The following is a 25,944-nucleotide window of genomic DNA, read 5'->3' on the forward strand; positions in this document are numbered from 1 at the left end:
ATGTCGGGGATCCTCCTCCTCCTCTTTCTCCTCTTCCTCTTCCCCCACGTTGCGCGCTACGCAGCAGGAAGCAAAGATCACCACATGGGTGAAAAAAAAGAAAAGAAAAGAAAAAGAACTGCCTGAGGGGGGCCCAGACCTGCAGGACAGGACCCCCCAAGACTTTGAGGTCCGACCACAAACATCCAGTGCTCCAGTTCTCCAAAACAAGGTGCATAGTGCAGGTACTAGGTCTCTGCAGACGTCAAAACAAACACATTCATGTATGATGCGGCTGCATTAGAAATAAAGACAACCAGAAAAAATACATCTTTTAGGTTTTATTCTTTTAATTCTGTCTTTCTATATTAATAAAAAGGGCATTGATAAGTTGATTATTGAACTTAAATTGAAATCTAATAGCCTACTATAATGAATAGGCTATACCTGGCTAGGCCTATGTGTTTGTGTGTTAATCTAAGACATCATCCATGATATTGATAATATATAATCCAAAAGTGATCATATTGTTGAGTCAGAGAAATTAAATAAGTAGAAACAATATTTTTCTTTTTTTTTAGCACTTGTGGATATTTGGATATAATAGGCCAAAGAGATCTGATAGACCTATGCCAGTCATAATGACATAATATACTAATACTAATTATGTAATATTATAATTTCGTAATACACTTTCAAAACTGTGTCACTGTCATTCTTCAAAACCATGTATTATTTTGGACCTGGTGTCAGAGCTACGTGTCGCTGTGCAGCGCCGGTACCCCAAAACAGAGTCAGAGTGAGGCCTCCGCGTGATAATCTTTGTGCAGTCACGTGGTTTCCTGTGGGTTTCCGTGTTTACAGAGATCCGACTGCGGCTGCTGGTCGGAGTTCAGTTTGTGAAGAGGACACTTGAGCGGCTATGGCTTTTTTAAAGACGCCAGAACGGACTAAAGAAAGGTCAGTGATGCTCCACCTGTCCGTACCTGTCTGTACCCCACACCGCGGGGCTGGTTATTGTTGTGTTTGTCGGTGTGTTGTGTTTGTCGGTGTGTTGTGTTGTGTAGAGTCTCCGGTAACGTTATAACGCCAGACTGGGCCACTCAGCTAATGAGAGCTGCGCTGTCAGCTGTGTGATGCGCTGCTGTGTGTGACTGATGCGGGATCAGCCAGCGGGGCTCAGTCCGCACAGTGGCCGCGTCCTGGAGCTCCACACCCGGGTCAAAGCCTCCAGGTTTCCCCGGGGGGAGACTCTTTATAAACGAGCTCTTCTATGTGGAGGAATAAGGGAGCAGAAACATCCAACTACTGTACAACCAGGTTAACTTCATTATGTAGGCTATCAAATATGTGTTGTTGGGCCTTGACAGTGTATTGTTTATGTTATTTGGTAACAATGGTGACAAGCTCGTTAATGCTTTAAGCTGCTTTTCAAAGTAATAGTATCCAAAGTGTAGCCTACTTGTTTCCCCTAAGATGTTGACAAAGGCTTCAGGAAACATCATACTTCACTGTTTTTCTGGCATTAAAAAAATAAAAAATTATGCAACATATTGATTATAAATATCTTATGTATTGATATTGAAGATCATTGCAGACAGTGAGCATTAAGTTATTAGCATAAGGGGCCACAGGATGGAGGATAAACATGTTACTGTTTAGCTATAGGCTACTGACTGACCACTGAGTGACTGTATTATTTGTCAGTGGTGCAACTTTAGCCTATATGAAATAGAAATTATAAGTAAACCTGGGGTATTTGGGGCTCTGTTTTATTGTTTTTTTGTTGCCCACAATTTATTAATGTATCCCCTCAGTCATTTTATCGACCTAAGTGCACAATGGAGCACTCAGCAGAACATTACTAAATGGAAAAGAACTGGACTACAATGAATTGCTTATGAATCCAAATATAACAAAAGCGAGGGGCTTAGTCCTTAAGAGCTTTTGAATTATCTTTAATGTGTTCGTCTTGATATAATTTGTGCCACAGACACTGGAAACAGAGGAAATTACCTGAAAAAAACCTTAAATCTGGTTCTCCCTGAAATCAGAGTGATGATGCATTCACTGCTTCAGAAACTGAAACGACGCTTTCCTTGGTAAACAGCCGTTGATCAAACCTGCAGATCCAGTAGAGCTCACACAATTTACATGTGTGAGCTGTAAATTTTTTACTTTCACCACTGAACACAGGCCCTTTTACTTGTATCATTTCACACTCCAGCTTCACACACACACACACATGTAGGGTGACCTGATCCTAACTCACCAAATGTGTGGGACAATGTGAGACTCCAATGCATCGAGATTAAGTTGAAAATAACTTTTTTTGTTTAAATAAACTTTCTATTCTGCCTCTTTTCATTTCATTCAACTTTCTCGAGTTGTCTCACATAAGGAAACATATTAACACAAAGCTTTCTTGCTATTTCACAGTTCTTCTCAAGTTAACACAGCGTACAGGCAGTCAAGGCTTTCCCAGTCTTTGTTATAATAACAGCATTTTCTTTTCCTCGGCGTGGTCGTTGTACACATATGTAACCAACAGTTTCCAGTCGGTGTTTTTCAGCTGCTTGTTATTCTACTGCTGCACTGATGCAGAAAAGTCTCTGACTCCTCCTGTAACAGCATCAGGCTCATGATGCATCATTTTCTGGCAGCAGACGCCTGAGATCCCGTATCATGTTTCACTCTAAGCTCTCCTCTCCTTTGCCTACATTACCCATAATGCACATCGAGACAATGACATCACCTGAGGGCTATTTACGGGGCTTCACTCAGCAGCAAAGGGGTTTTTATTATTCATCTGGGTTCCTCTTTTAATAACCACAAGTGTTGATCCCCTGTGTTCAACAGGTTGTCGTCACCGTGCAGCTGTTTCACATCATCTCACTCCTCTGTTGTTATTTCTACACAGATTCTCTCTGCTGTTACTGGACCTGGAGGAGTATTACTTTGAGCAGCACACTGCAAACCATGTGACGAGCACTTCAAAAAAAGAGAGGTAAACCTTCATGACATTGAACGCCTCACTATAAATGACTTTATAAGGCTGGATGCAGACAGTGGATGGCTCCTGTGTCCCTAAAACACCCACAGCCTCAGAATCAGCGGCTGCCTGTACAGTAGCGTCTTTATGGTTTTATTATACTCCCTTTCTTTTTAAGAGCTCATGGTAGTTATCTTGGCTTGTAAGCTGCAGGTGTTCAAACATCATGTCATCCTGTTATGGAGGCTTGAGCAAACTAAGGAAACCCATAAATCTCTCAGAACAAGGTTATTTTCACAGTTTAGTTTTATTGTTACATAAAAAGTGAGAGCGATACGACAGAGATATTGATCTGAAAAGAGGAGAAAGTGGTTCACAGACGTCAGGTCTCTTTGTCAAACTCACTGTGACATCCTCACCCAATAGATTTTATATTGTAACGCTAGTGCATCAATTCAATATTAACCGTGTTCCTCCTGTGAGTGCACAGTATTTCACTCTGTGCGCAGCATGTGGTTGCTCTTTAGAGCACAAAGCCAGACCACAGCAAAATGTAGACATAGAAAAGGGTTGACTTTCTTTTTCGGACTTCTCCAAAGTGGCTGTTAATTTGCATGATTTCCTGAAAACTATTTCCTTTTTTTCTTTGCGTTGCAATTGTAAAGACCTATCATCTTTTTCTTCCAGAAAAAGCAGAGGCTCATTCAAAGTCTGTTCCAGATCTGTCATTTTTGACCCAGAGGACCTCACAGAGCCGATTATAAAGGTTTGTGTTACTAACTTTTGTTTGTTCTTTTTAACTGTTGCCATCACAGATTTAGTTTTTTAAGTAATAAAGTTGTGATAAGTTATGGATATTAGGAGTAAGATGTGCATGTGGAGGACATCGTCTCATGCAAAGCTTAAAATATCTGAACTAACTGTTCATACAGCGGTCAGTGGTGGTGTTTGCAGTGTGTGTCTGTTTTTCCTCTGGACGCAGTGACCAGGTCTGTAATTTTGGTTTTTGTGCAGATTCCTCTTCGAGACTGTAAGAAGATCGAGTTTGTGGAGGGAGAGAACAACCCGTTCAATGAGTGCGTCTGCTTTCACCTCCACTACACTCAGTGTTTGCTTAGTTTTGTCAAACTGGTTCGATCACTTTGAAAAGTCACGCAAATATTCAATTTACCTGGAGAGACGAACATCACAGATGAGTGGTCACACTGTGTCTGACCAGACCTTTAGATTTGATGTTGGTGATGTCATTCACTGTTTTTAAGCAGAATCCCAAAATACATTACATACTAATATTTACTATATTAGTATGTAACTAATATATAACTAATATATTAATATTTTTTCCATATTGTGTGTTTTGCTCACAGGCCGAGGCCACCAGTCATCTCTATTACCTGTGGGCAGGTGAGCATTCATTACCATGGAGATGTCATATTGTATTTCAATGCATGTTAAATCATCTGCTGTTTAATATTATGGCTGTTTTCATTGATTTATTTTAAATGAAAGCACTTTGACCTACATCTCTTGGATGAAAAGTGCTCTATAAATAAAGAGTATCATTATTAATAAATGTTTAAATCAGTTTTTGTCTGTTAATAATTGTTAAAAATCCCATTTTCACTTTATTTCCAGGTTATTTACATCAAAGAGAGTAACGTGATCGCTCCGTATAGAAATGAGAGGGTGAGTCTCTGCTGATGTTCACAGCTGTTTAACACTGTCCCTGGTGATCCAGAAGTTATTATACAATGTGTTAAACAGCCAGAAAGCTATATTTAAAAATCATAAGCTCCTCCATATCAAATCAAATCAGTGTAATTACATCTACATTAAGCTCTCCGATGACTTTCCTGAAACCAAACAGATGTTCACGTCCTCACACACAGGCTGTAACGAACGTCTCTCGTTGCTTTGACAGGGATCAAACAAAATCGTGTTTCAGCTGGAGGTCTGCAGTAAAACAGAAGACGTTGTGCAGACATTACTTCAGGTAGGTGACTCCTCATCCAGCGCCATCGTCTCCTCCTGAGCGTGTGTTTGATAAAAACTGTCACACTCTCTCTCCATCTCTCCTGCAGCTCCACAGAGCTTCCTGTCTGGAGAAACTAGGAGACCAGACTGCGATGGTGAGTCACTTCCATCACACAGCTCATATATTGTTGCTTCCTTTTGTTTTATAATTGTGTTTCTTACACATATTCCCTCCTGTGTATATTTGCAGATTGAAGCTAATTTGCAGTCACGGCTGGCGAGGACGTCGTTCGACAAAAACTGGTGCGTTGAAGTTGACTTCCTGTGTAGTTTAGTTTCCGTCATACTCGTCGTATCTGTGCGTGACGGTTGTGTGTTTTTGCTGTGAAGCTTTCAGAACGTGGCGGAGAAGCCTCACATGGAGTGCGCCGTGGAGATGGTCATGCCTCTGGTGTCCAACCCGGGCCACGTCTGCATCACCGACGAAAGCCTGTACTTCCAGCCGCTGAACGGATACCCGGTGAGCGGAGCATGGCATCCGAGGGCGTGTTGTTTCCTGTGATACCTGCAGGTCATAGATGAGTCGTCATTAATTCACTTTTACTATTCATCTGTTCATGTCAGGAACACGTGATTCAAATCAAGCTGCACAGAGTCAGGAGAATCTACAAAAGACGGCACGGCCTCAGACCTCTGGTGAGCGACGACAGCAGGTTGGTTTATACACAGAGCAGGATGATTATTATACGAGTTAATTTATGTTTGTTCACTTGTCGTCCAGGGTCTGGAGGTTTTCTGCACAGAGAACGACTTCTGCTCCGACATCTACCTGAAGTTTTACAACTCAGCAGACAGAGATGAGATCTACTACTACATCGCCACCTTCCTGGGTGAGAAAAACGCTGAGCCAGTGAATCCAGTGATGATCTACTTCCCTAAAACCTGCAGATTAATAACGCTCAAGATGCTGAGGAATAAATCTCAAGATGAGCTAGGGTGCTGCTTTTTTCTAAACTTGAATTATTACAGCAGCAAGAAAAAGTGATCATTTATGTATGAACTTAATGTGTGTGTATAAAATATGGCCAGATCTTCATCTACTGTGCAACAACATAGACAAAAAATAGTTCTTCACTTGGAAATTAAAATTCAGGCGAAAACTCTGTTGGCCCCATTTTATTTCACCATCTCCCCATACTACTGCCCAGTCCTTGATGCTATGTACAGCTACTATACCCCATAATATGATATGCATTCAAGTTAACTGCTTGTAATAGCTCACTATTTCTTGTATGCTCAGGCTGTAATGTTTGTAATGTCTGGATTACTCTTTCCAGTGTTTGTGTGTGAATGTTGTATGTATGTTGTATTTGTTATGTGTTTCTATTCTCTTTTCCTTATCCTTCTTTCTTAATTTTACTTGGGACCCCCTCGAAAACGAGGTGATACACCTCAAGGGGTTAATCCTAATAAAGAAATTTGAATACAACTCATTTCATTAAAAAAACTTCTTGCTGTTTTTCTTCTTCTTCTTCTCAGAGAACCACATGATGGAGCACACAGCAGAGAGTTACATGCTGCAGTGGCAGCGCGGCCACCTCAGTAACTACCAGTATCTCCTGCACCTCAACAACCTGGCTGACCGCAGCTGCAACGACCTCTCCCAGTATCCCATCTTCCCCTGGGTGATCGACGACTACGCCAGTCCACAGTTAGGTGGGTCAAAGGTCAACAGGCCACGACATCATCATGCTTTTATTGTGAAAAGCCCACTCAGCCAATGTTTGGTTCTGTGTGTGTGTGTGACCTTGTAGATCTGACGAACGCCGACACATTCAGGGACCTGAGTAAACCCGTTGGAGCCCTGAACAAAGAGCGCCTGGACCGACTGCTGGTGAGACTCTCCGTCTACTGTTGTCGCCTTGTTTTCCAAACTGAGTGTCTCCTCGGTAACCATAGAGATGCTCTTTGGTCCACAGTCTCGCTACAGAGGAATGCCCGAACCTCGCTTCATGTACGGCAGCCACTACTCGTCTCCGGGCTACGTCCTGTTCTACCTGGTCAGAGTCGGTAGGTCACACCAACAACATTTCACATTTGTTAATGATGTTGTTGTTCAGATGTTGGATAATGAAGGATGGAAGAAAATTATGATCCTCCAACAATTAAATCAAGAGATCAATGATGGAATGAGCCAAACAGCCTCGTATTGACTTCTTTCTTTCTGTCGACCATCTTTAGACTAATTACTCAAACAAGAGGTTTGGCCTTTTCTCTTTCTCTTGTTTTAAAGGTTTTAGCAACAGAAAATCTTTCAATATGCTGCAGCCTTTACTGTTTCCAATAAAACACAAATGCAATACAAAATCCACATTGTAAATTTGTTTTTGAAACTTCCTGTTAAAACAAAGCTGAGAAAAATAGTTGAACATGCTTCAATCAGACAGGTTTTTATCTCCAGAGCAGTTTGACTCTGTTGTGTGGTTTTATTTATCTTGAACTCTTCATCTCTGCAGCTCCAGATCACATGCTGTGTCTGCAGAACGGCCGCTATGACCACGCAGATCGCATGTTTAACAGGTAAGAGATCATCTTCAACACTCAGGCTCCTTCACTGAGCTGTGTCTCTTCTCAAACCTCCTATAAATGAAAACCAATCACAAATTAATAAGCACATAAGTTTATTTTTGATCAACTGAACTTTAAGAATCGTACTAAATGATTGAAATATTGATCATATACCATCAAATGTTTGTTTTGCTACAGTGTAGGAGAAACGTGGAAGAACTGTTTAGAGGGAGCGACCGACTTTAAAGAGGTAACATGCTGATCGTGTGATTTTATTGATTTCATTGTCTTTATGAACGTTTGCACTGAATATTCTCTCATGAAATGTGTCATGGTAGAAATCTACAAAATTATTCAAAATTATTCAACTTGACCTAAAAAAATCTAAATTACATATCTGAATTAAACATCTAAACTTTGAATATGATTGGATTCAGATTTTAGTTTTGTGTATAAATGAACTGTCAAAAGTCAAGACCTTAGAAAACACTGTTTACCCGTCACTCCAGACTTGACAGAGCAATTATCACACAGATTTCACACAGACAGTTGATTTGTGTTCGACTCTGGTTGAACTTGGATGAGACCTAAAACCAGTGTGAGTGACAGAGAGAGACAGACAGACAGACAGACGGGGTGACGGAGAGGTCTCGTCTCATTGTTGTGTATTTTTGTCGTGCAGCTGATCCCAGAGTTTTATGGAACCGACTGCAGCTTCCTGGAAAACCGGCTGAGTCTGGATTTGGGCAGGAGGCAGAACGGCTGCTTGGTCGGGGAAGTGGTTCTCCCACAGTGGGCCTCAGGTAACGTCAGCTGGATCCAGGTGTCATGACGTCTCTTTGCTGCTTTTTCTTTATTAATCGGTGATTATTACTGATATGAGTGTATTTATTCTGTCGTGGTTCCAGATGCCAGTGACTTCCTTCAGAAGCACAGGACGGCGCTGGAGAGTCAGTTTGTGTCGGAGCATCTCCACGAGTGGATCGACCTGGTGTTCGGCTACAAACAGAGAGGCAGTGAAGCTGTGGCCGCTCACAACGGTAAAACACAGAAGATGCTGTGAACGTCACACCCACTGAGAACACACACACTCACTCACATCTGTCTCCTTGTGTTTCAGTGTTTCACCCTCTGACCTACGAAGGCAGCATCGACTGTGACAGGTATCAATAGAAAACACTTCCAGCGTCGAGTGTCAAAAATCATTTCTTTTGGATCATTTACCAAACCTCTCCATCTCCATCTCCATCTCCATCTCCATCTCCGCCTGTGCAGCATCGAGGACCCTGACGAGAGGATCGCCATGTTGACCCAGATCCTGGAGTTCGGTCAGACGCCCACGCAGCTGTTCAGCAGCCCCCACCCTCAGAGGATCACACCGCGCTTTCACAACATCACCCGCAGCTCCAGCTTCACGTCGCCCAGCAGCGACCTGTCTCCAGGTAACACACACACACACACACACACCTGAAAGTTTTCCATGTCACTGCTGCCAAGTGCAGCTCTTGATGGGAATCATCTAATCTGTTGTAAATAATATAATAAATATAATAAATGGGTAACACTTTATAAGTACACTCCATTAAGCATTAGTTAAGCATTAATAGATACTGAATTCTTCAATTATAACGCATGAATACTCATTAGTATGTAGTTTATAAATACAGTTAGTGTTTATCAATGATGAGTAAAACATTTTTAACTGTGTTTATAAACTACATACTAATGAGTATTCATGTGTTATAAATGATGAACTCTGTATTTAATGCTTAAAAGTTACCAATAAATGTAAAATGTTCAATTAGAAAAGTGCCTTGAGATGATGAATTTAAGATTAATATGTTTGAATCAGAAACAGACGGTTGTTGTTTCCCTGACGTTCTCTCCAACACGTGTCTCCACATGTTCCTCCAGCTGTTTGTTTGTTGTCGTTTGTCCCTCAGCTTCTCCGAGCGAGGACTCGTCCTTTGAGGACCTGACGGAGGAGAGCAGGAAGCTGGCCTGGACCAACATGGGCAACCTGACACCGGTCTCCAGTCACAAGATCCACAAAGAGTAAGTCAGAAGGACGTCGTCAAGTTAACAGCAGTGATGAAATGAAAACTCTGGTTCAGATTTGAGGAAGTGCGAAGAAATCAAAGAGGCAGCTGCAGAGTTTTTAAATAGTGAGTGTGAGGACAGGTGGCTGCTGGGAAACTACTGAGTCCAGGTTAGAAAAACAAGACAAAGCCACCTGGAGATGTTTTCTCTCCTTCATCTCAGCTTTGCCTTCAGTTAACTACAACAGTAAGGCTGCTACATGAATGAATGAACCCTCTTCCCTCCATGTGTTGTGGTAAACAGGGCTGTGACGGGCGTCGCTGTGACCCGAGATGGAGCATCTATTTTCTCCACGTCCCAAGGTCTGAACACGAATCTTCAGTCTCAAATGTAGATTATAAGTCAGAGGGAATTTTGTGCATTAAAATAAATGTAAAATAAAGCCGAGGTCCAAAACGTTGAAGTACAGAAGCAGTTTGACCTGAGATAACAGTGGATCTGTTCTCTGTCTTCAGACTCGACACTGAAGATGTTCTCCAAGGAGCTGAAGGAGTTCCAGAGGAGCATGTCCTTCTCCAACATGGTACGCAGGACTTCACTCACCTGTTCACCGTCTCTCCTTGTGCTCCCGATAGCGCTCTGACAGATTTTCTCCACCTCGCTCTTATTTTTTTCCCCAGGCCTTGTCTTCCTGCCTGATGCTGGCGGACGGTAAAACTGTGGCTTGTTCTTCATGGGACAACAACGTGTATGTGCAGTACACACACACACACATGTTGCACATCTGGTGTGGTGGCTCAGACGAGTTATTTTCTCCTTCTGACTGAATATTCTTTTGTCCCCAGGTATTTCTACTCCGTCCCGTACGGCAGGCGGCAGGACACGCTGATGGGCCACGACGACGCCGTCAGTGAGATGTGTTGGTTTGACGAGCGGCTGTTCACAGCATCCTGGGACTCAACTGTCAAGGTAACAGAGATTTATAAGATGAGTCTGCGATATTTGACGTATTATTAGTCCAGTTTTTATTTTATTTTTTACTTTCTACTTTTAGTATATAATAAGCCCAAATGAATTCCTATTTGTCCAATATAAATGTATACTCATAGTAATTACAATAGTGGAATAAATATATTCTCTTGATCATCTAGTTTGAAAGTCCTGGAGCTCATTTGACTTTTTATTATTATTATTTTTTTTTAAACACTGTGGTTTTCTGAATGAGGCCTGTAAGTTGTTATTTTTCTCCCAGGTTTGGCACTGTGCGTCTGACGGCTCCAGTCACAAGAGATCCCAGTTTGAGCTGCTGGCTGAACTGGAACATGAGGCCGGGGTGAGTGAGGACATTAACTTGTCTTAAAAGTGTGTATGTATCCAACCATTTAAAATACAAACAACAAAAAACAGTGGCTAAGGTAACACTTTGTTGTGTTGTAAGTTTTTCCTGATCATGTGATGATGATGTTTTCTGAATTTGTAGCATGTTTATGTCCTTGTGTGTGCTTTCTTAAGTCGCAGTGTGTTGAGCTCTCAAAGCCACTGTAGTTTAGTGTTGATTAAATTATAGATTCATTTCAGTCGTGGGTAATGTCACATGTTTTCACAAATCCACTCAAAATAGTTAAAACCAAATCATGCTCAGAGACGAAGATGCTGTCGCCACTGGAGATCACAGATAATATATATACATATATACTGTACATACGGTACATAGTAAGTTATGTCCCTGTCTCCCTGTGTGTGTCCATGTCCAGGTGAACACCATAGGTCTGAATCCGGCCGGGACTCTGCTGGTTTCTGGCTCTAAAGACGGCACCGTCACAATCTGGGACACCGGCAGCTATGAATATCTGCAGCAAATCCAGTGCCACACAGGAACCATCCACCACACAGCTTTCAGTCCTGGTATGTGTTTGTCCATGATTCAGCTTGATGTGAAACAGTGTGTGTGGCTCTGACAGAGGTATGCCTCTGCAGAAATCCCTCTAAAAGACTAATTACATGACTGCACACTGCTCTGTGTTCGCCCTGGAAGGTATCCAGTTCAATAAAAGAGCTCCTTGATTGGATCAGTGGATTTCATCAGAGCCCTCAAGCGGCCTCTCAGTCGGAGGAAAAGAACATTTGCCTTGAAAGGTCAATACAGAGCACAGTAACTGGTTCTGCATTGCTCTTTAAGCACCTTATTGTTTTTGTACCTACAAAGCACTTTAATGCTTTGAAGTGCTGGCAGTGGTTAGATTAGTTTTCTGGCTTGGTTCGGTCAGGTCTTAACTTCCAAAACAGAGAAACTGGGATATGAGTTCCTGTTCTAACTCCCACACTCTCCTGGCAAACAAACAGAGGACCTGGACCCTGTTACAGATGTTGACTTTAATGACTTCCATCATGTTTTTCCTCCTCAGATAGTCGACATGTTCTCAGCGTCGGTGCCGACTCCTGCATGAAGGTCATCGATGTCCAGACGGGGATGGTGATCTCAAGTGTGAAAGCCGAGGAGGAGCAGAGGTGCGATCGCTTTGAATTTAAACCTGAGCATCACAAATTAGGCTTGATTTATTGAACTTTCCTAGCTTTTAAATTCGACCCGTGGCCAAATTTGGAGGAGATGAGCTCAGTCCTCTGTGTGTGTGTGTGTTTGTGTGTGTCTCCAGGTGTTTCTGCTGGGATGGGAACTCTGTCCTGTGTGGGGGACGGTCTGGAGACCTCCTGCTGTGGGACCTGCTCAGCAACACCGTCACCAAGAGGATCCCTGCACACTCAGGTACCTCAACTACATGGCTTTGCGGTTTCACTCCTATGACAGTAATCTGCTTGTTGCCAGGGTAAATAACCATGGTAACTTATGCTTAACTCTTAACCTGCTCCGGTGCAGGTTCATTTCAGAGGATCAGATCAAAAGCTGTCAACAACCAAACCACTGACGGTTACTATTCCTACAGGATCCAAGCAGGGACAAAAGAGTGATAACTTATAATGACCAGGAGACATTTTTATAAATTAGTGGAATCTAAAGTTCTGCTTTATAGTCTATTATGCTAATCTAAAGTTTATTATGATAAATAAATGTGTAATGACCATTATATCGTAATTTTAATTGAACATATATTCTTAAATCCTATGGTGTCTTTGGTCCCAGGTGTGTGTTTCCTCTTGCAACCCTCCTACCTGCCTGTTTATCAAGTTTTGATATGAGTGAATGATGCTAGATTAGATTTTCTGCATGTTTTAAAAAATTAGTATTGTTATAATAACTGAAGCTTGAGCCAAGTTACTGCAACAAACATGATCTGTCACCAAATCTGCTCTGACGCAGTAGAAACAACTTTGATAATGTTTTAGAGGTTTTACTCTACCTGTCCTACTTGAGTAAAAAGGAAACTGTTCCTCTCTGCACCAGGTGCCGTCACGGCCATGTGGATGAACGACCTGTGCAACACGGTGATCACGGGCGGAGAGGACCGACAGATCATCTTCTGGAAGCTGCAGAGTTAAACGGCCGTTTGTGCACAAAGACTCGACACAGTGAAATAAACTGAGCAGCACGGTCGGTCCGAGCTTCCTGCAGAGGAGCCGACCGTGGACAGAGACTCACGACACGGCCGCAAAGAGCTGGAGATGTCTGACCGTATCCCAGAGCGACGGCCGGAGTCTCTCTCAACTGTTCTCAAACTGACGGCCGCAAACAGTCACGTTAGTCACCTGTGCTATTTTGCATATTGAGAGAAAATGTCCAATTGCAGTTTTGTGCATGAGAACAGGAAGCTAAAGTGTACATGCCTTATTTTATTACCTATTCTGTGTGTTTTATTTTTCCTCATTTATTGTTTGCTATGTGTCAAGTTGCAGTTTCTTTTTTTAAACAAGCGATCATGTGTCTGCAGCTTAACATGTATTTTATCCTGTGAAGTGTCAGAGCTTCAGGCTGCTCAGGTGTTTAAACGCTTACCTCTACAAATACTCTTCTTCTGGTAGTTTGACAAGCTGCAGATTCTTACTGACAGATGTTTTTTTTTTTTTTTAACCCTAAAGCTGCACAGGACGCAACAAGCAAGAGACGTCGTTAATAATGTGTATTTACAGGCAAAACCATGAAAAAGCAGTATTAACCACTTTACCAAGTGAATAATTATTACAATCATGTAGGATTCATCCAAAGACAGTTCACCAAGTGTTTTTTTAAAGAGGAAAAGGAGAAACCACAAACATCCGAGGGTAAGAGGATTCATGCACCGTCTCAGTGAGAAGTGAGATTTTAAAGTCATAACCCATCACGCTTCATATAGACGTGAAAGTTGTGTAGTTGTCTGTTTCTTCCTGGAGAACAGAGACTGTGACGACGTCAGTTTTGATTTGTTCCAGCGATGACAAGTTTTATCTACAATTGTTTCAAACTCTCTAAATTCTGGCATAAACTGACTCAACACACTGTGTCTGTGTCCGATGTTTATCTGCATCCAGTTTCTCATTTTAATCAGAACTTTTTTTTTAGATCTATAAACACTGATGACAGCTTCACGACAGCAGATGGCGCTGTTTGGCCAGTGTCAAAACACTTCATCCATTAGGAATAAAACTGAGGGCACATTTGTAGTCAACAGTTGAGTTTGTTTTATATAGAAAATGATGCACAGTTTTACAATGAACACACTTGAAACATGACGTTAACCTCACATTTAGATACTGGCACAGTTCAGGTGAAACTTTTGTCTCCATTAAAGAGTCTATCTACACAGGTGGATATCATGAGGTTAGAGCTACACATTTCCTGTTTCACTTCTGCTTCTCATTTCAGAACAACTTTCTGGGTTATATAGAAGCTAGAAACTGGAAGGAAACCAGTTTTCTCTGGCTTGTACACCTGTGACTTTCAGTAGCTGGTGAACTGTACATTATATGGAACAATATGGATTTGAAAGAGATAGGCTCAGAAGCATCACACATCATCTTCTCATTTCTACTCTTCAATTTCCTGTGGGCAAAAAACAAATAGGTGACTTCACAGATCCCTATTATGTGCTCATCAGTAAATGGAGGCGATTTTACCACCTTTCATGCCGCGGAGCCTGGCGAAGGCTTTCAACAGTTTGGGCGTTGGAGGTCTTGTTCCAAACAGAACCGCACCTTTCGGCTTTTCGTCAGGTTTGGCACCTGCAGGACCTTTGGCTTTGGTCAGTTTCCTAAACAATCACACAGAAACAATCCACAATGAAGCTATCATGTTACATTTCCATTTATGGGTTTGACTGTTTCACAAGCTCAGCGACTCACTTTCCCTTCCTGGCCAGCACCTTCTGGGACTCGGGGTAGTGGACCAGGATGTCAAACAGGTCCTTCTTCTCCAGGACGAAGAGGTTGGCGAAGCCGTGTGCTTTGACGTTGGCAGTTCGCCTGTTTCCTCCGTCTTTAGCAGACTGTAATAAGCTGGAAATATCACATTAATATTCGTACAGTGTTCAGGCTGTTTTGCAGTGATCTCTATCATATGTCCCTATCTTATACTTTTTTTTTTCACTTGTCTTTCAGGGGTCATTTTCAAAGACATAATAAAACTCTACCTTCCCAAAGCAAACCAAATGATTCAAATACATTTATAGCCATGAGATGTAAACCTACACACAAGGTCCTTGTGTTAGTGTATGGAGAAATCAACTAGAGGGAAACATGAAGGCTTTAATTCAGATTTAGACTGGGGTTAGTAATGATTTTCGCCCCTTATGGCCAAAATCAGTATTACAATAAACAAACACAGCACTGTTTTTCCTTTGCAGAGAACCAAAAAGAGGCAAGTGAGTGGCAAAATGTCCAAGTCTCTCTCCTAAATGAAAAAAAACAACATTAATTTAAAACTTCATCATGAAAAAAGTACTTAACTTGCTCTTTAGGGCACTGCTATTAAAGATGAAACAAAAAAATAGGGCAATAGGAAAAGAATAGGATTAGAAAAATGACAGTGAAAAAAACACAATCCCTTGCCTTTCTGAACGTCCTTACTACACACTCCTTCACACTCACCTGATCTCTCCGAACACAGCGCCGGCCTTCAGAGTGACGAACACGATGCTGTTGTCTGGTCCTCCAACCACCTGCACCGCTCCGCTTTTAATGATGTACATCTCTTTACCGATGTCGCCCTGCACACACACACACACACACACACACACACACACACACACACACACACACACACACACACACACACACACACACACACACACACACACACACACACACACACACACACACACAGAGAGGGCAGCACCACTCTCACATAACAAACTTCTACTTATATTATTGGGTATTTGATACAAACACACACACAATGACACTAACTTTCTTCACAACAAAGTCTCCAGGCAGGTAGACGATTGATTTGAGCCTCAGCAACATGTCCACCAACATCTGCTGGTCACAGCCCTGAGGAGACAGGATGAGTCCACAGGTTAGTTTTCAGCTCTGTGTGACTTCATCTCTAACAATTTTGCGTCTTTGCATAAAAATAAAAATATTTTTTATTCAACTGATGAGTCACTGTCTTTTTTTTAGTACTCCTCTTATTCTATAATGTTCAGTATCTCGTTGCTTCGTTCTCGTGCAGACATCTGGATCAGACGACGGTGAGCCCATGTTTATTAATCCTGTTGTTTATTTCTTTTGCAAAGTGAAACCTCTGTCACCTGGAACAGTACGATCTTCTGGAAGGTGGCCAGGTTGATGTCCACAGCGATGGCCGTCTTCATCACCAGAGGCATCTTGTCCAGCAGCTCCGACTCATCTGCAGAGGACAGACGGTAGAAATGAGTCGAGAACTCCCCCCCCCCCCCCCCTGTTATTTCTTTCTGGGATAATGTTTCCTGAGATTTACCCAGCATGCCCTGAGCGGCCCACGTGTAGTTGTACCAGGTCCGCACTCTGTTCTGGACCAACTTGTTAATTGAGTATGTGTTCATGTAGGCGACACAGTCGTCCATCGATGCGCGGAAATAGGTCTGACCTGCTGTTGCTGCTCCGATGACGTCTCTCATCTGAAAGAACGACAGATGGAAGTGGTTAAAGAGAAATTATAACATCAGTCTGGAGAAACTGATCTCAGATCCTCCTGGAGTTTATGACTGAGATGATAATGAACAATCACCTCTTACTAAATGCCACAAAAACTAAAGAAATGGTCTTTGACCCAAAGGCTGTAAGAGTCCTGTAAATATAGGGGACATGCAAATTGAGCAGGTTTGCTCATATAAGTATCTGGGGATACAAATGGACAACATGTTAAAATGGAATGCCCATGTGGACTAACACTCCTTCCTCCCTAATTCTACAGCTCTGTTGAACAAGCATCCAGTCCTATTCACGCCAGCATCAACCCTAGGCTGGAGGCCTCCTAATTGGAGGAAGCGTAGCGTAGCTCAAGTTTTTACTCTTGCAAATTTCCTTGATCTTAGGATCTTTTAAATTCCTTTATTTATTTTTTACCAAGCCAAGCTTCTGTCCTTTTTACTTTTACACCTCTCCTTTAGAACTGATAATGCCGACTGCTATGGTTTTGATACTGTGCAATGCTGCTTTGTCTGTATGTCTATGCCTGTATGTCTGTCGTTGTACTTATGTCTATTGCTTGGATGTCTGTCACTGCTTATTGCTGCCTGTATGTCTTATTGTATTGTTGCTATACGGCTCTATGTGCACTTTTGCCCAAGACAAATTTCCCCTTTTGGGGACAATAAAGTTTATCTAATCTAAAATCTAATAAAACTCTCCTCCGACCTGTCCGATCAAACTAGAGAACACGAAGACACCAGAGAAGAAGTTAGCCATCTGGAAGCTGATCTCAAAGGTGGTCACAGGCTCTGGAAGACCCCCGATGTTGATCAGACTGCGGACGGCGAAGTAGTAAGAACGCAGGTACCTGTGGAGGGGTAAAAAACAAAAAAACAGGCTACTGATGGATGGGGCAGGTTAAAAGTGTAAAGAGGGATGAGGAGGAATTCATACAGGGGAAACACACGACAAGACTCAATCCAAGCATCATCATCCACATGTATGTCGGTGTTTCAGCACCATGGAGAGCTCCGACAGCAACATCAACACAAAGAGAGGAGAACGTACGCCGAGCCCTGTCCGTCGTACACCCACGTGGTCGTCCCGATACCCTGGTACAACGAGGCCACGTAGAAGAAACAGGCGTTGATGTGAAGCATGTAGAGCAGGTAGCCTGTGGTACGAGTCACTCTGCATCACAAAGACAGAGACATTAAAAACACAAAGTGAGGCACGTCGCACAAGTCTTGTAATTTTGTAATGTGGCTTAAACTACAACATCTGTGTGTATATGCACAGCTGGAGGCTTTTTAGTACACATCCACCTGTACCTAACTATATAATGATATGATATTATCATGATACTGAGGTCACCATATGCTATTTTTACCATTTTAAACATTTTGCTATATCTCGAGTATCATAGTAACATGTTGTGATACTTTGTGACTTAAGTTAAATCGTTTTATTCTTGCAAAATGGAGATTGTCAAATGGACAAAGTGATCAACACACTCTTAAAAAGTACTCTAGTATTCATTCTAGTAGTAAAAACTTTCAATTGACCTGATAAAAGATTGATACTTGGCACCATCCTTGTAAATTACATGTTTAACATCAATAAACCCGAAAAAAAACACGAATTATATTTTGAAAAACGTATTATCATATCCTGGATAGTATCTACATGAATAAAGAACAGTTTCAAATCCTGTATGAATCTGCTCTATTGATCCTTTTTTATTTTACCTCCAGATGTAAGCCTTCGCCATGATGCTCTCCAGTCGATCACTGAACTCAAAAAAGGAATCAACCTAGAACAGAAACACAGAAAACAAACGTGAAACTTTAAGTCTCGTATGGTTTTGTAACTTTTTTTTTTTGAATAAGTTACATTGTCAGTAAAGAAGGAGCAGCTGTGCCCCCACCCTGATGAAGCGGTTCAGTCGAAAGATGGAGGAGAACCTGAAGTACACGCAGAGCAGGTCGAAGGGGAAGATGCTGGCTACGTCCACCTGTACACACAGGAAGAAGAAAAGGTTACACACCAAACATGATAGTTCAGGATAATTCACTTCAGTAAAAAAACAAAACAACAACAGTTCAACGTAAGTAAGTAAGTAGGAAGTCCTTATTTTGAATTTCTGCTGCACATAAAGTATTAAAGTGCTTGACACTCATTCTGAAAGCAACATTTTACATTTTACAGTGCATCAATATTTTGCATCTTGATGGATCATTAGAGCTACAACAGAAAAAACTTCTGTAAATAGATCATGAAACGAATACAAAGAAGTATCTTCGGACCAGTGGAAACAAAGACTCAGGGATGTGGACTGTATAGAAAATATAACATTGTGGATGGACATCAGTGTGTCAAAACAGGTCTTGGACTTTGACTAAGAGCAAAATGTAAGTGTTGTAAATATTTAATTTCATAAACTGACTGAGATGAATAGGACAGTTTTTAAAAATTTGATCTAAAAACCTGTTGTCTCTGACCAGTATAATCTCTGTCAATCCCACTGTTTTTTTTTGTTTTTTTTGTTTTTTTTTACATCATTTGGATATGCACATGTACTAATCTTAACAGAACTGTGACGCCAAAATGAGACATCGTTGGAAAAACTACAACCTTCCCTTGACTAGATCAGGTTATATGTGTAATTTTTCAGTCCTTGCCGATATTAAAAAGTCAGATTGGATAACCACCACTAGGGTATATTTTATACAGGAACAATAAAGAGCTATTTCTATAATGAGAGCTGGGGGCTCTTTACTTTATTCTTTAACCTCACAAAAAGAGGAAAAATTGACAAATTTAAGCTTCAGCTTTTACAACAGTAAAACACTTTCACCTTAAACCGCTGTGATTTCCGATAGTGGATCTTCGTCTGCACTCTGTCTGTCTGCAGCAGAGGACAGAGGTTTGGGTTAATCACAGAAAATGTCACAGTGCGGAGGTTAAAGGTCGTTGGCGGTGATGATGCCGATGCAGCAGGCTGGGGCGACTTACGATGATGTCACCGGCTCTGACAAACTGAAGTCGCGGCTGCCAAATGATGATGTCGACGAAATGAATAAAGTCGCTGAGGAAGTCAAAAAAGACCCAGATGGGTATGGCTTCGGGGGTGTGGTACGGGAACGCTAAGCGGGCGGTGCAAAACCACACGTTGTAGTTGTACGCCAACGACACCACGGACAGCCAGGCGATGTAGCGACGATCTGTAGACAGAGAGCCAATCACATTTCAGTATTTCTTTGAGCAGTTGTAGTATTTTATACTCCTTAATGTTCTTAGTTTAGTTTATTTATTTATTTCATTCATTTATCGAGCATAAAAACAAAAAATAAAATAAACAATGACAATACTGTAACTCTTGAATGAAAAGGGGCAGAAAGAAGCGAACTTATATTGAGAGAGACTTATATTATATCTCATATCTTGTTATCATCATCATGTATTCTTCTTTGTATGTGTGCCTTGTCTGACTGGAACTGAAGGAATGTGTAGATTTCTGCTCTGCTAATGGACTCTATATCCTGCTTAGAAGTCATCTGACTTCATGGAGTCTATCTGGTCAATGTGAATGATTGGTTCTTTTGTTTTCTCCAACGGTTTCTAACAGTTTTGGGAGACAGGATGTGGTGACTTCAGTTACCCTAAAGGTTAAGGGATAGGTCAAGGGTCATTTAACATCTGTTTTAGGGCTCTTCTCTGTCCGGAGAAAGGGGGAGTCAGAAAAGGTATATAAGTCAGAGTTCTGGACCAGTTGAGGGAACTTCTCATATTGACACTCGAGATGTTCCAGGATTCGGCATTTTTTGTACAGTACACTGTTGTTCTTCTTCTTGTTAATAAACTTGTTTTTTGAATACAAGTGAAGACGTGTCAGCGGTGATCCCTTCTTTTCATCAACACATCAATATACCACACAGTTAAAGTGATAGTTCACCCAAAATTCAAATTTCACTCATTATCTACTCACCCTCATGTCAACTAAGAGCTGTGAGAATTTTCAGAGTCCTCCGTGCCTTCTCTGAGTTACGGGGGGGTTCGCGCAGCAGTATTTGTCCATATAATGGTTGCAAATGGATACCAACTTTCTTTGTCCAAAAAGACACACCAAAAAACATCCAAATACCTCCATACTGCTCGTCTGTAATGTCCCTCTTGTATTGAAGCCCCGACATGAGAAATTGTTCCGCCGGTGAACCGAGACACTGGGAGCTTCCGCTACAAACAAGCTTAAAATATAGACTTATTTAATTTTTTTCGGAACAATTTCTCATTTTTGGGGGCTTCAATACAAGAGGGACATTACAGACGAGCAGTATGGAGGTATTTGGATGTTTTTTGGTGTGTCTTTTTGGATGAAGAAAGTTAGTATCCATTCACAACCATTATATGGACAAATACTGCTGCGCGGACCCCCCCGTAACTCAGAGAAGACACGGAGGACTCTGAAACTTCTCCCAGCCCTTAGTCGACATGAGGGTGAGTAGATAATGAGTGAAATTTGAATTTTGGGTGAACTATCCCTTTAACCTGGGCTGTCAAGGTGGGCGTCGCCTACCTAACGGGTCGATGGTGTTTCCTAGGACCGAGTCCATCTTTTCCTCGATTGGTTGCAGGAGGACTTCGAAGCAGGCGCAGTTGATGTCCGGGAGGATCTGCGCCGCCTTCTTGGCCTCCTCCGCCAGCCGCTCCTCCTCCGCCTTCTTCTCAGCCTCCAGCCGCTTCTCCTCATCCTTCTTCTTCTTGTCCTCGGCCCTTTTAGCCGCGTCCTCTGCCTTCTTCTTGTCCGCCTCTTCTTTCGCAATCCTCTCCTGCTCCTTCAGCTTGATGTAGTCGTCCTTCTTGTAAATGGGTGCTGCACAGTAAAGACACAGAGCAGGTGGTGCAGGGTTGAACAGCTGGATTTTGTTTTCTGGCTCTGTGCTCTGCGGTGTGTTCGCGGTACTTACTGACAGGTGGGGTGATTTCTGGAGAAGTGGCGTAAGGATCTATGGCCTTCTCTCTCAGCGTCTCTGTCCTCTCTTTTAACCTCTGGGCCAGAGTCCTGAGTGTGTCGTCTGCGTAGCGGTTGTAGACGACGGGTGGAGGAGGAGGTTCTTCTCTGAAAACAGACAGAAAAGATGCCAGCACATAAGAAAAAAGAAAAATGACCTGGAAAATAATTCATACAAGTCTCAATAAATGGGACAATTGTGGCTTATTATTAGCAGCAGGATGGTAATGTTATTGCTGTCACTATTAATCTGCTGTTGTGGGATAAAAAGGAGACACACGACTATACATGAGCTCGTTAAGAAGCTTTAGCTCCTTTAGAAAAAATTAGCACTTCTAAGAGGAAATAGGACTTTAATGAAATGCATCTTTTTTTTCTTTCCGAGGCAAGAATAAGTTACTGACTTGCAAATGAATCAAAATCCTTCGAAAACTAAAAAATATTATCTACAATGAGCAAAATGAATTCTGTGAAATTAACTCCCACTTGCACGTGAACTCTGAACCTCAGCTCGTTCTCAGTCACAAATACCACTAAGCTGCTAAGCTCCTTTCCTACTTTAGGAACCACAGGCTGTAAATCACAATGTGATCGTTGCACCAGTGCAGAACCACTCTTACCAACACTGGTAGAGCTCATAGCTTCAGAGCTGCTTCCAATCATTTCAGCCTCTATGGACCCCAGGTGAGCATAGTAATTAGACTTCTCTACTCGTCATAATAAATGCCCCCTTTGAACATGAGGTAGCTCATACTAGAGCGCCTTAGACCAGGGGTCACCAACTATATTTGCTGAAGGGCTAGAATTTTCTTTCAAATTAAATAAATCCACATTTTGGCCTAATGATTTAGTTTTGATGTTTATTGTTTTGATCTTCTTTTCGTACAAAACCGAAGACATTTTTGTCAGTCGGGCTCCTATCAGCTGAAACAGTCAACAACAAAAGTGATGTAGTTATAGTTGATGATCACTGCCTTAATTCAACATTTTGGCAAATTGGCCCATTGCCATAATCCCTATAGTTTTAGGAGTAGGTTCATTACCTTTAATTGTCGGTGCAAGCTATTTTTAGAACGGCGGAGCAGAGCCGTGAGCTGCTCAGAGCTACGTTACGGAGGCTAATGGGATTTCTTGGTTTCCCTCATCAAACACACAATCCAACAACTCCAAAATGCTCTCATGGACAAGTTGTGACCTGCACATTCACCACGCTATGAGATAATAATATAACAGCTCTGCTCCGCCATTCTAAAAATAGCTTGCACCGACAATTAAAGGAAACAAACCTACTGCTAAAACTATAGGGATTATGGCAACGGGCCAATCTGCCAAAATGTTGAAGTGTGCTCTAGCTATCAGAGCATCACACTGGTGTTCAGGTAAGATTAGGGAGGTAGGAGGTTTCATCCTGCAGGCACAGTGGAGCAGCTCTTTAACCTTGCATGAACTCAGGGTTAGTTAGACAGGCCAGTCCAAATGTGTGGGAGCTCATGACTCTGTGTGTGGTACTAGTGTGGAGAACCAAGCTGTTGCTACAGGACAAAGTGAGAGCTGTGGCTGCATGCGAGTGGAAGAAAATACTGTAGATGGATAGAAGGAATAATATAATATAATAGATAATTGTGTATTCTTACGGTGCAGCCCCGTCTGGATTGGCAGGATCACCTGCAGCAGGAGCTGGAGCTGCAGCTGCAGCTGCAGCAGGGGCTGGAGCTGGTGCTGGAGCTGGTGCTGGAGCTGGGGCAGGAGCTGCTGTAAATGAATGAAAACACAATTAACACAGTTAATATGAATTATAGATCAGCATTGATCTAATGAGTTATATAAAGGGCAAGTTGCTGCTGGGGACATTCAATGCAAAATAATTTTATCCTGCAGGCAGCTCTTTGTTGGTTTTTGCTCTGATGTGGGACTACTTATAATCTTATATAGACTATTGTGTGTTTTTCTAGATCACATCCAATCAGCATTGATCACAGGCAGAATCCAGTCAGTCATAAACAAACCTGTCACAGCAAAAGTGTCTGAACATCTGAGCAAGTGTGACATTTTTTTCCTTTTCTGTGGTTTCATTGAGGGAACAACATACATAAAGTATCTTTTTAGCACCAGGCTGCAACATAATGAAATGTGAAAAACTCTGTGAATTCACATGACATCATAGAACGTGACTGCACGGTGGTCGGTGTGACAGCAACATGTTCTGCATATTTGAAGATGATACTGTATCATCCCTGTAATAAAACTAACCCTGGTTGTGCTCAGTGTAAATAAACAAATGGACTCTTCACCTGGCTTCGGCTCTTCCTTCTTAGGTTCCTCCTCTTTCTTTGCTTCTTCTTTCTTTTCCTCCTCCTTTTTATCCTCTTTCTTTTCCTCTTCTTTCTTTGGCTCCTCTTTTTCATCCTTCTTTTCCGGGGGCTTCTCCTCCTGTGAACACACAACCCAGGTAAACACACAACACAGGTAACAGTGTGTGCACAAGAGAGGAAAGACAAACAGGAAACAAGGCCCAACATCAGGTTCTTTGTCTAATATATTCTTTGTTTGCAGTGAATATCATTTCTAAAACTGCTCAAGGACCAAATGCTAATTAAGTAAACCCAGAGCAAGATGTCTTTTCCCCCTCTTCTCTTCTTTATATTTGTAATGCATTTAGCCATTATCCTTGAAATTCATCCTTCTTTTACTCAGAAATTAAAAAAAAAAAAAAATCCTGCAGGAATTCAGCCCCAAAAAAGCAACAGTAAATCCACAGATCCACCCTCCCCACTGACACTGACTCTTTCCCACACCAGTGCCAAGCTGCTTCAGAGGCTTTCACTGATCTCAGTCACCTGCCGGGGATCACCTTTAAACAACCTCCGTGGAGCAAGAACAAAAAAAACAACTATTTCTATCAAACCACTAAATTATTTTATCAATGCAAAGCAGAAACACCAAACACCCGACACTGTTACCACTCCATCTTCTGTATTTTGATTTTCATAATTGAAGGTAACATGTTAGATTTCTCAAAGATCAGCGTCAGACCCATTGTTGTAAATTTTTCTTGTAAATTACACAAATTGATACAATTATATAAAAATGAACTGAAACTAGACTAAAGTCTGACTTAACTCCTCATTTCTGGGAATCATGCCACATTTGAACATCTGAAATCTATTTATCTAAATCAAGCTTCATTAAAACCTGATATATTTCCCTTGTGGCTCCATAATGTAACTTCCTGTGTGAAATGTGGAGAAAAACATAAAACAATCACAAATCAAACTCTCAAATTCAAAATTTCTCCAATCAATTAATGATTATTATTAGAATGCATCCTCACTGTTCATTTGAGTCGAAGAAACTTTTACTTTCTGTTAGTTATTGATCAGTTTCAGTTAGCCTTACCTTAGCTGGCGGGGCAGCAGCAGCAGGAGCAGCAGCAGGGGGGTCATCAGCCGAGGCAGGAGGGGGCTCAGGAGCCCCAATCATCTTTTTAAACCTGCTGAACATGGTGGATGTCTGTGTGGGCTACAGCCACCAAGGTAGAACCAAGGTAGAACCAAAGTCCCACGATCCTTGCTGTTGTGCAGCGCCGGTGTCACATCCAAACAACAGACTGAGGCAATTAAATATCTTAGACTCATTAATTCCCTCTGGACACTCCCCCCTTCCTCCGGGAGTCAACGCCTGATCGGTCGCCTCAGCTGCCAGTCAACGCCAGATAAGATAAAGCAACAGTGCTGTGGTAGAGCTATAGTAGCTCCATTTATAGAAGCCTCATAATATTTAACAACAAGTGTGTAATAAGTGATCACACCCAATCAATTAGTGAGAATGGGATGCACTCATTATTACAATCTAGTTATTAAATGAGTGAAACAGATGGAAACAACTAATGTTGAATGTGCCACTATATTAATGATGGAATAACCAGTGAATGTGGTAACAACGTGGTAACAAGATCAAAGCAGCTGCTGTAAAATTAGACTGTACTCAGGTTATTTCAGTCACAAACTGAGAGACCACTTAGTTAATTAGCCTTCACAATGTCCCTGTCTGACTGAGGGGATTAGAGAACACCTCTCTCTCTCTCTCTCTCTCTCACACACACACACACACACACACACACACACACACACACACACACACACACACACACACACACACACACACACACACACACACACACACACACACACACACACACACACACACACACACACACACACACACACACACACACACACCAGCCAACACAGCACAGGACGACAACTCATGGGACGACGTTAACTTGTAAAATCAGGGGATTATTTATTTAAGCAAATTGATCGAACATCAGTCTTTAGAAGTA

The 25,944-nt window shown here is 41.9% G+C and overlaps 2 protein-coding genes across 2 annotated transcripts; one reads left to right on the forward strand and one right to left on the reverse strand.

Annotated features, from left to right (window-relative positions):
* The first annotated feature begins 811 nt into the window (after positions 1-811).
* On the forward strand, positions 812-13,906 carry nsmaf (neutral sphingomyelinase (N-SMase) activation associated factor). The gene is made up of 31 exons (XM_083995375.1): positions 812-939; positions 2,900-2,986; positions 3,659-3,737; positions 3,986-4,047; positions 4,339-4,375; positions 4,607-4,657; positions 4,893-4,964; positions 5,053-5,100; positions 5,196-5,248; positions 5,336-5,465; positions 5,570-5,641; positions 5,727-5,835; positions 6,485-6,661; positions 6,760-6,839; positions 6,925-7,015; positions 7,462-7,525; positions 7,712-7,763; positions 8,196-8,316; positions 8,422-8,553; positions 8,634-8,676; positions 8,789-8,955; positions 9,457-9,568; positions 9,857-9,915; positions 10,069-10,136; positions 10,234-10,301; positions 10,399-10,522; positions 10,806-10,886; positions 11,308-11,458; positions 11,959-12,061; positions 12,208-12,317; positions 12,954-13,906. Exons 1-31 carry the CDS (start codon positions 902-904, stop codon positions 13,046-13,048), a joined length of 2,736 nt encoding a protein of 911 aa, XP_083851501.1. The 5' UTR covers positions 812-901; the 3' UTR covers positions 13,049-13,906.
* Positions 13,907-14,576: 670 nt separating this feature from the next.
* Positions 14,577-25,103, reverse strand: LOC311003487 (cyclic nucleotide-gated channel beta-3-like; the record flags this gene model as incomplete). The annotated part of the gene is made up of 17 exons (XM_083995255.1): positions 14,577-14,733; positions 14,825-14,977; positions 15,569-15,687; positions 15,887-15,970; positions 16,231-16,328; positions 16,419-16,578; positions 17,318-17,459; positions 17,660-17,782; positions 18,340-18,404; positions 18,519-18,605; positions 19,449-19,499; positions 19,607-19,815; positions 21,168-21,464; positions 21,559-21,710; positions 23,237-23,354; positions 23,894-24,032; positions 24,999-25,103. 17 exons carry the CDS (start codon positions 25,101-25,103, stop codon positions 14,577-14,579), a joined length of 2,259 nt encoding a protein of 752 aa, XP_083851381.1.
* Between the last annotated feature and the right edge of the window lie 841 nt (positions 25,104-25,944).

The sequence above is a fragment of the Trachurus trachurus genome, assembly GCF_905171665.1.
Source record: "Trachurus trachurus genome assembly, chromosome: 20".
NCBI classification, from domain to species: domain Eukaryota; kingdom Metazoa; phylum Chordata; class Actinopteri; order Carangiformes; family Carangidae; genus Trachurus; species Trachurus trachurus.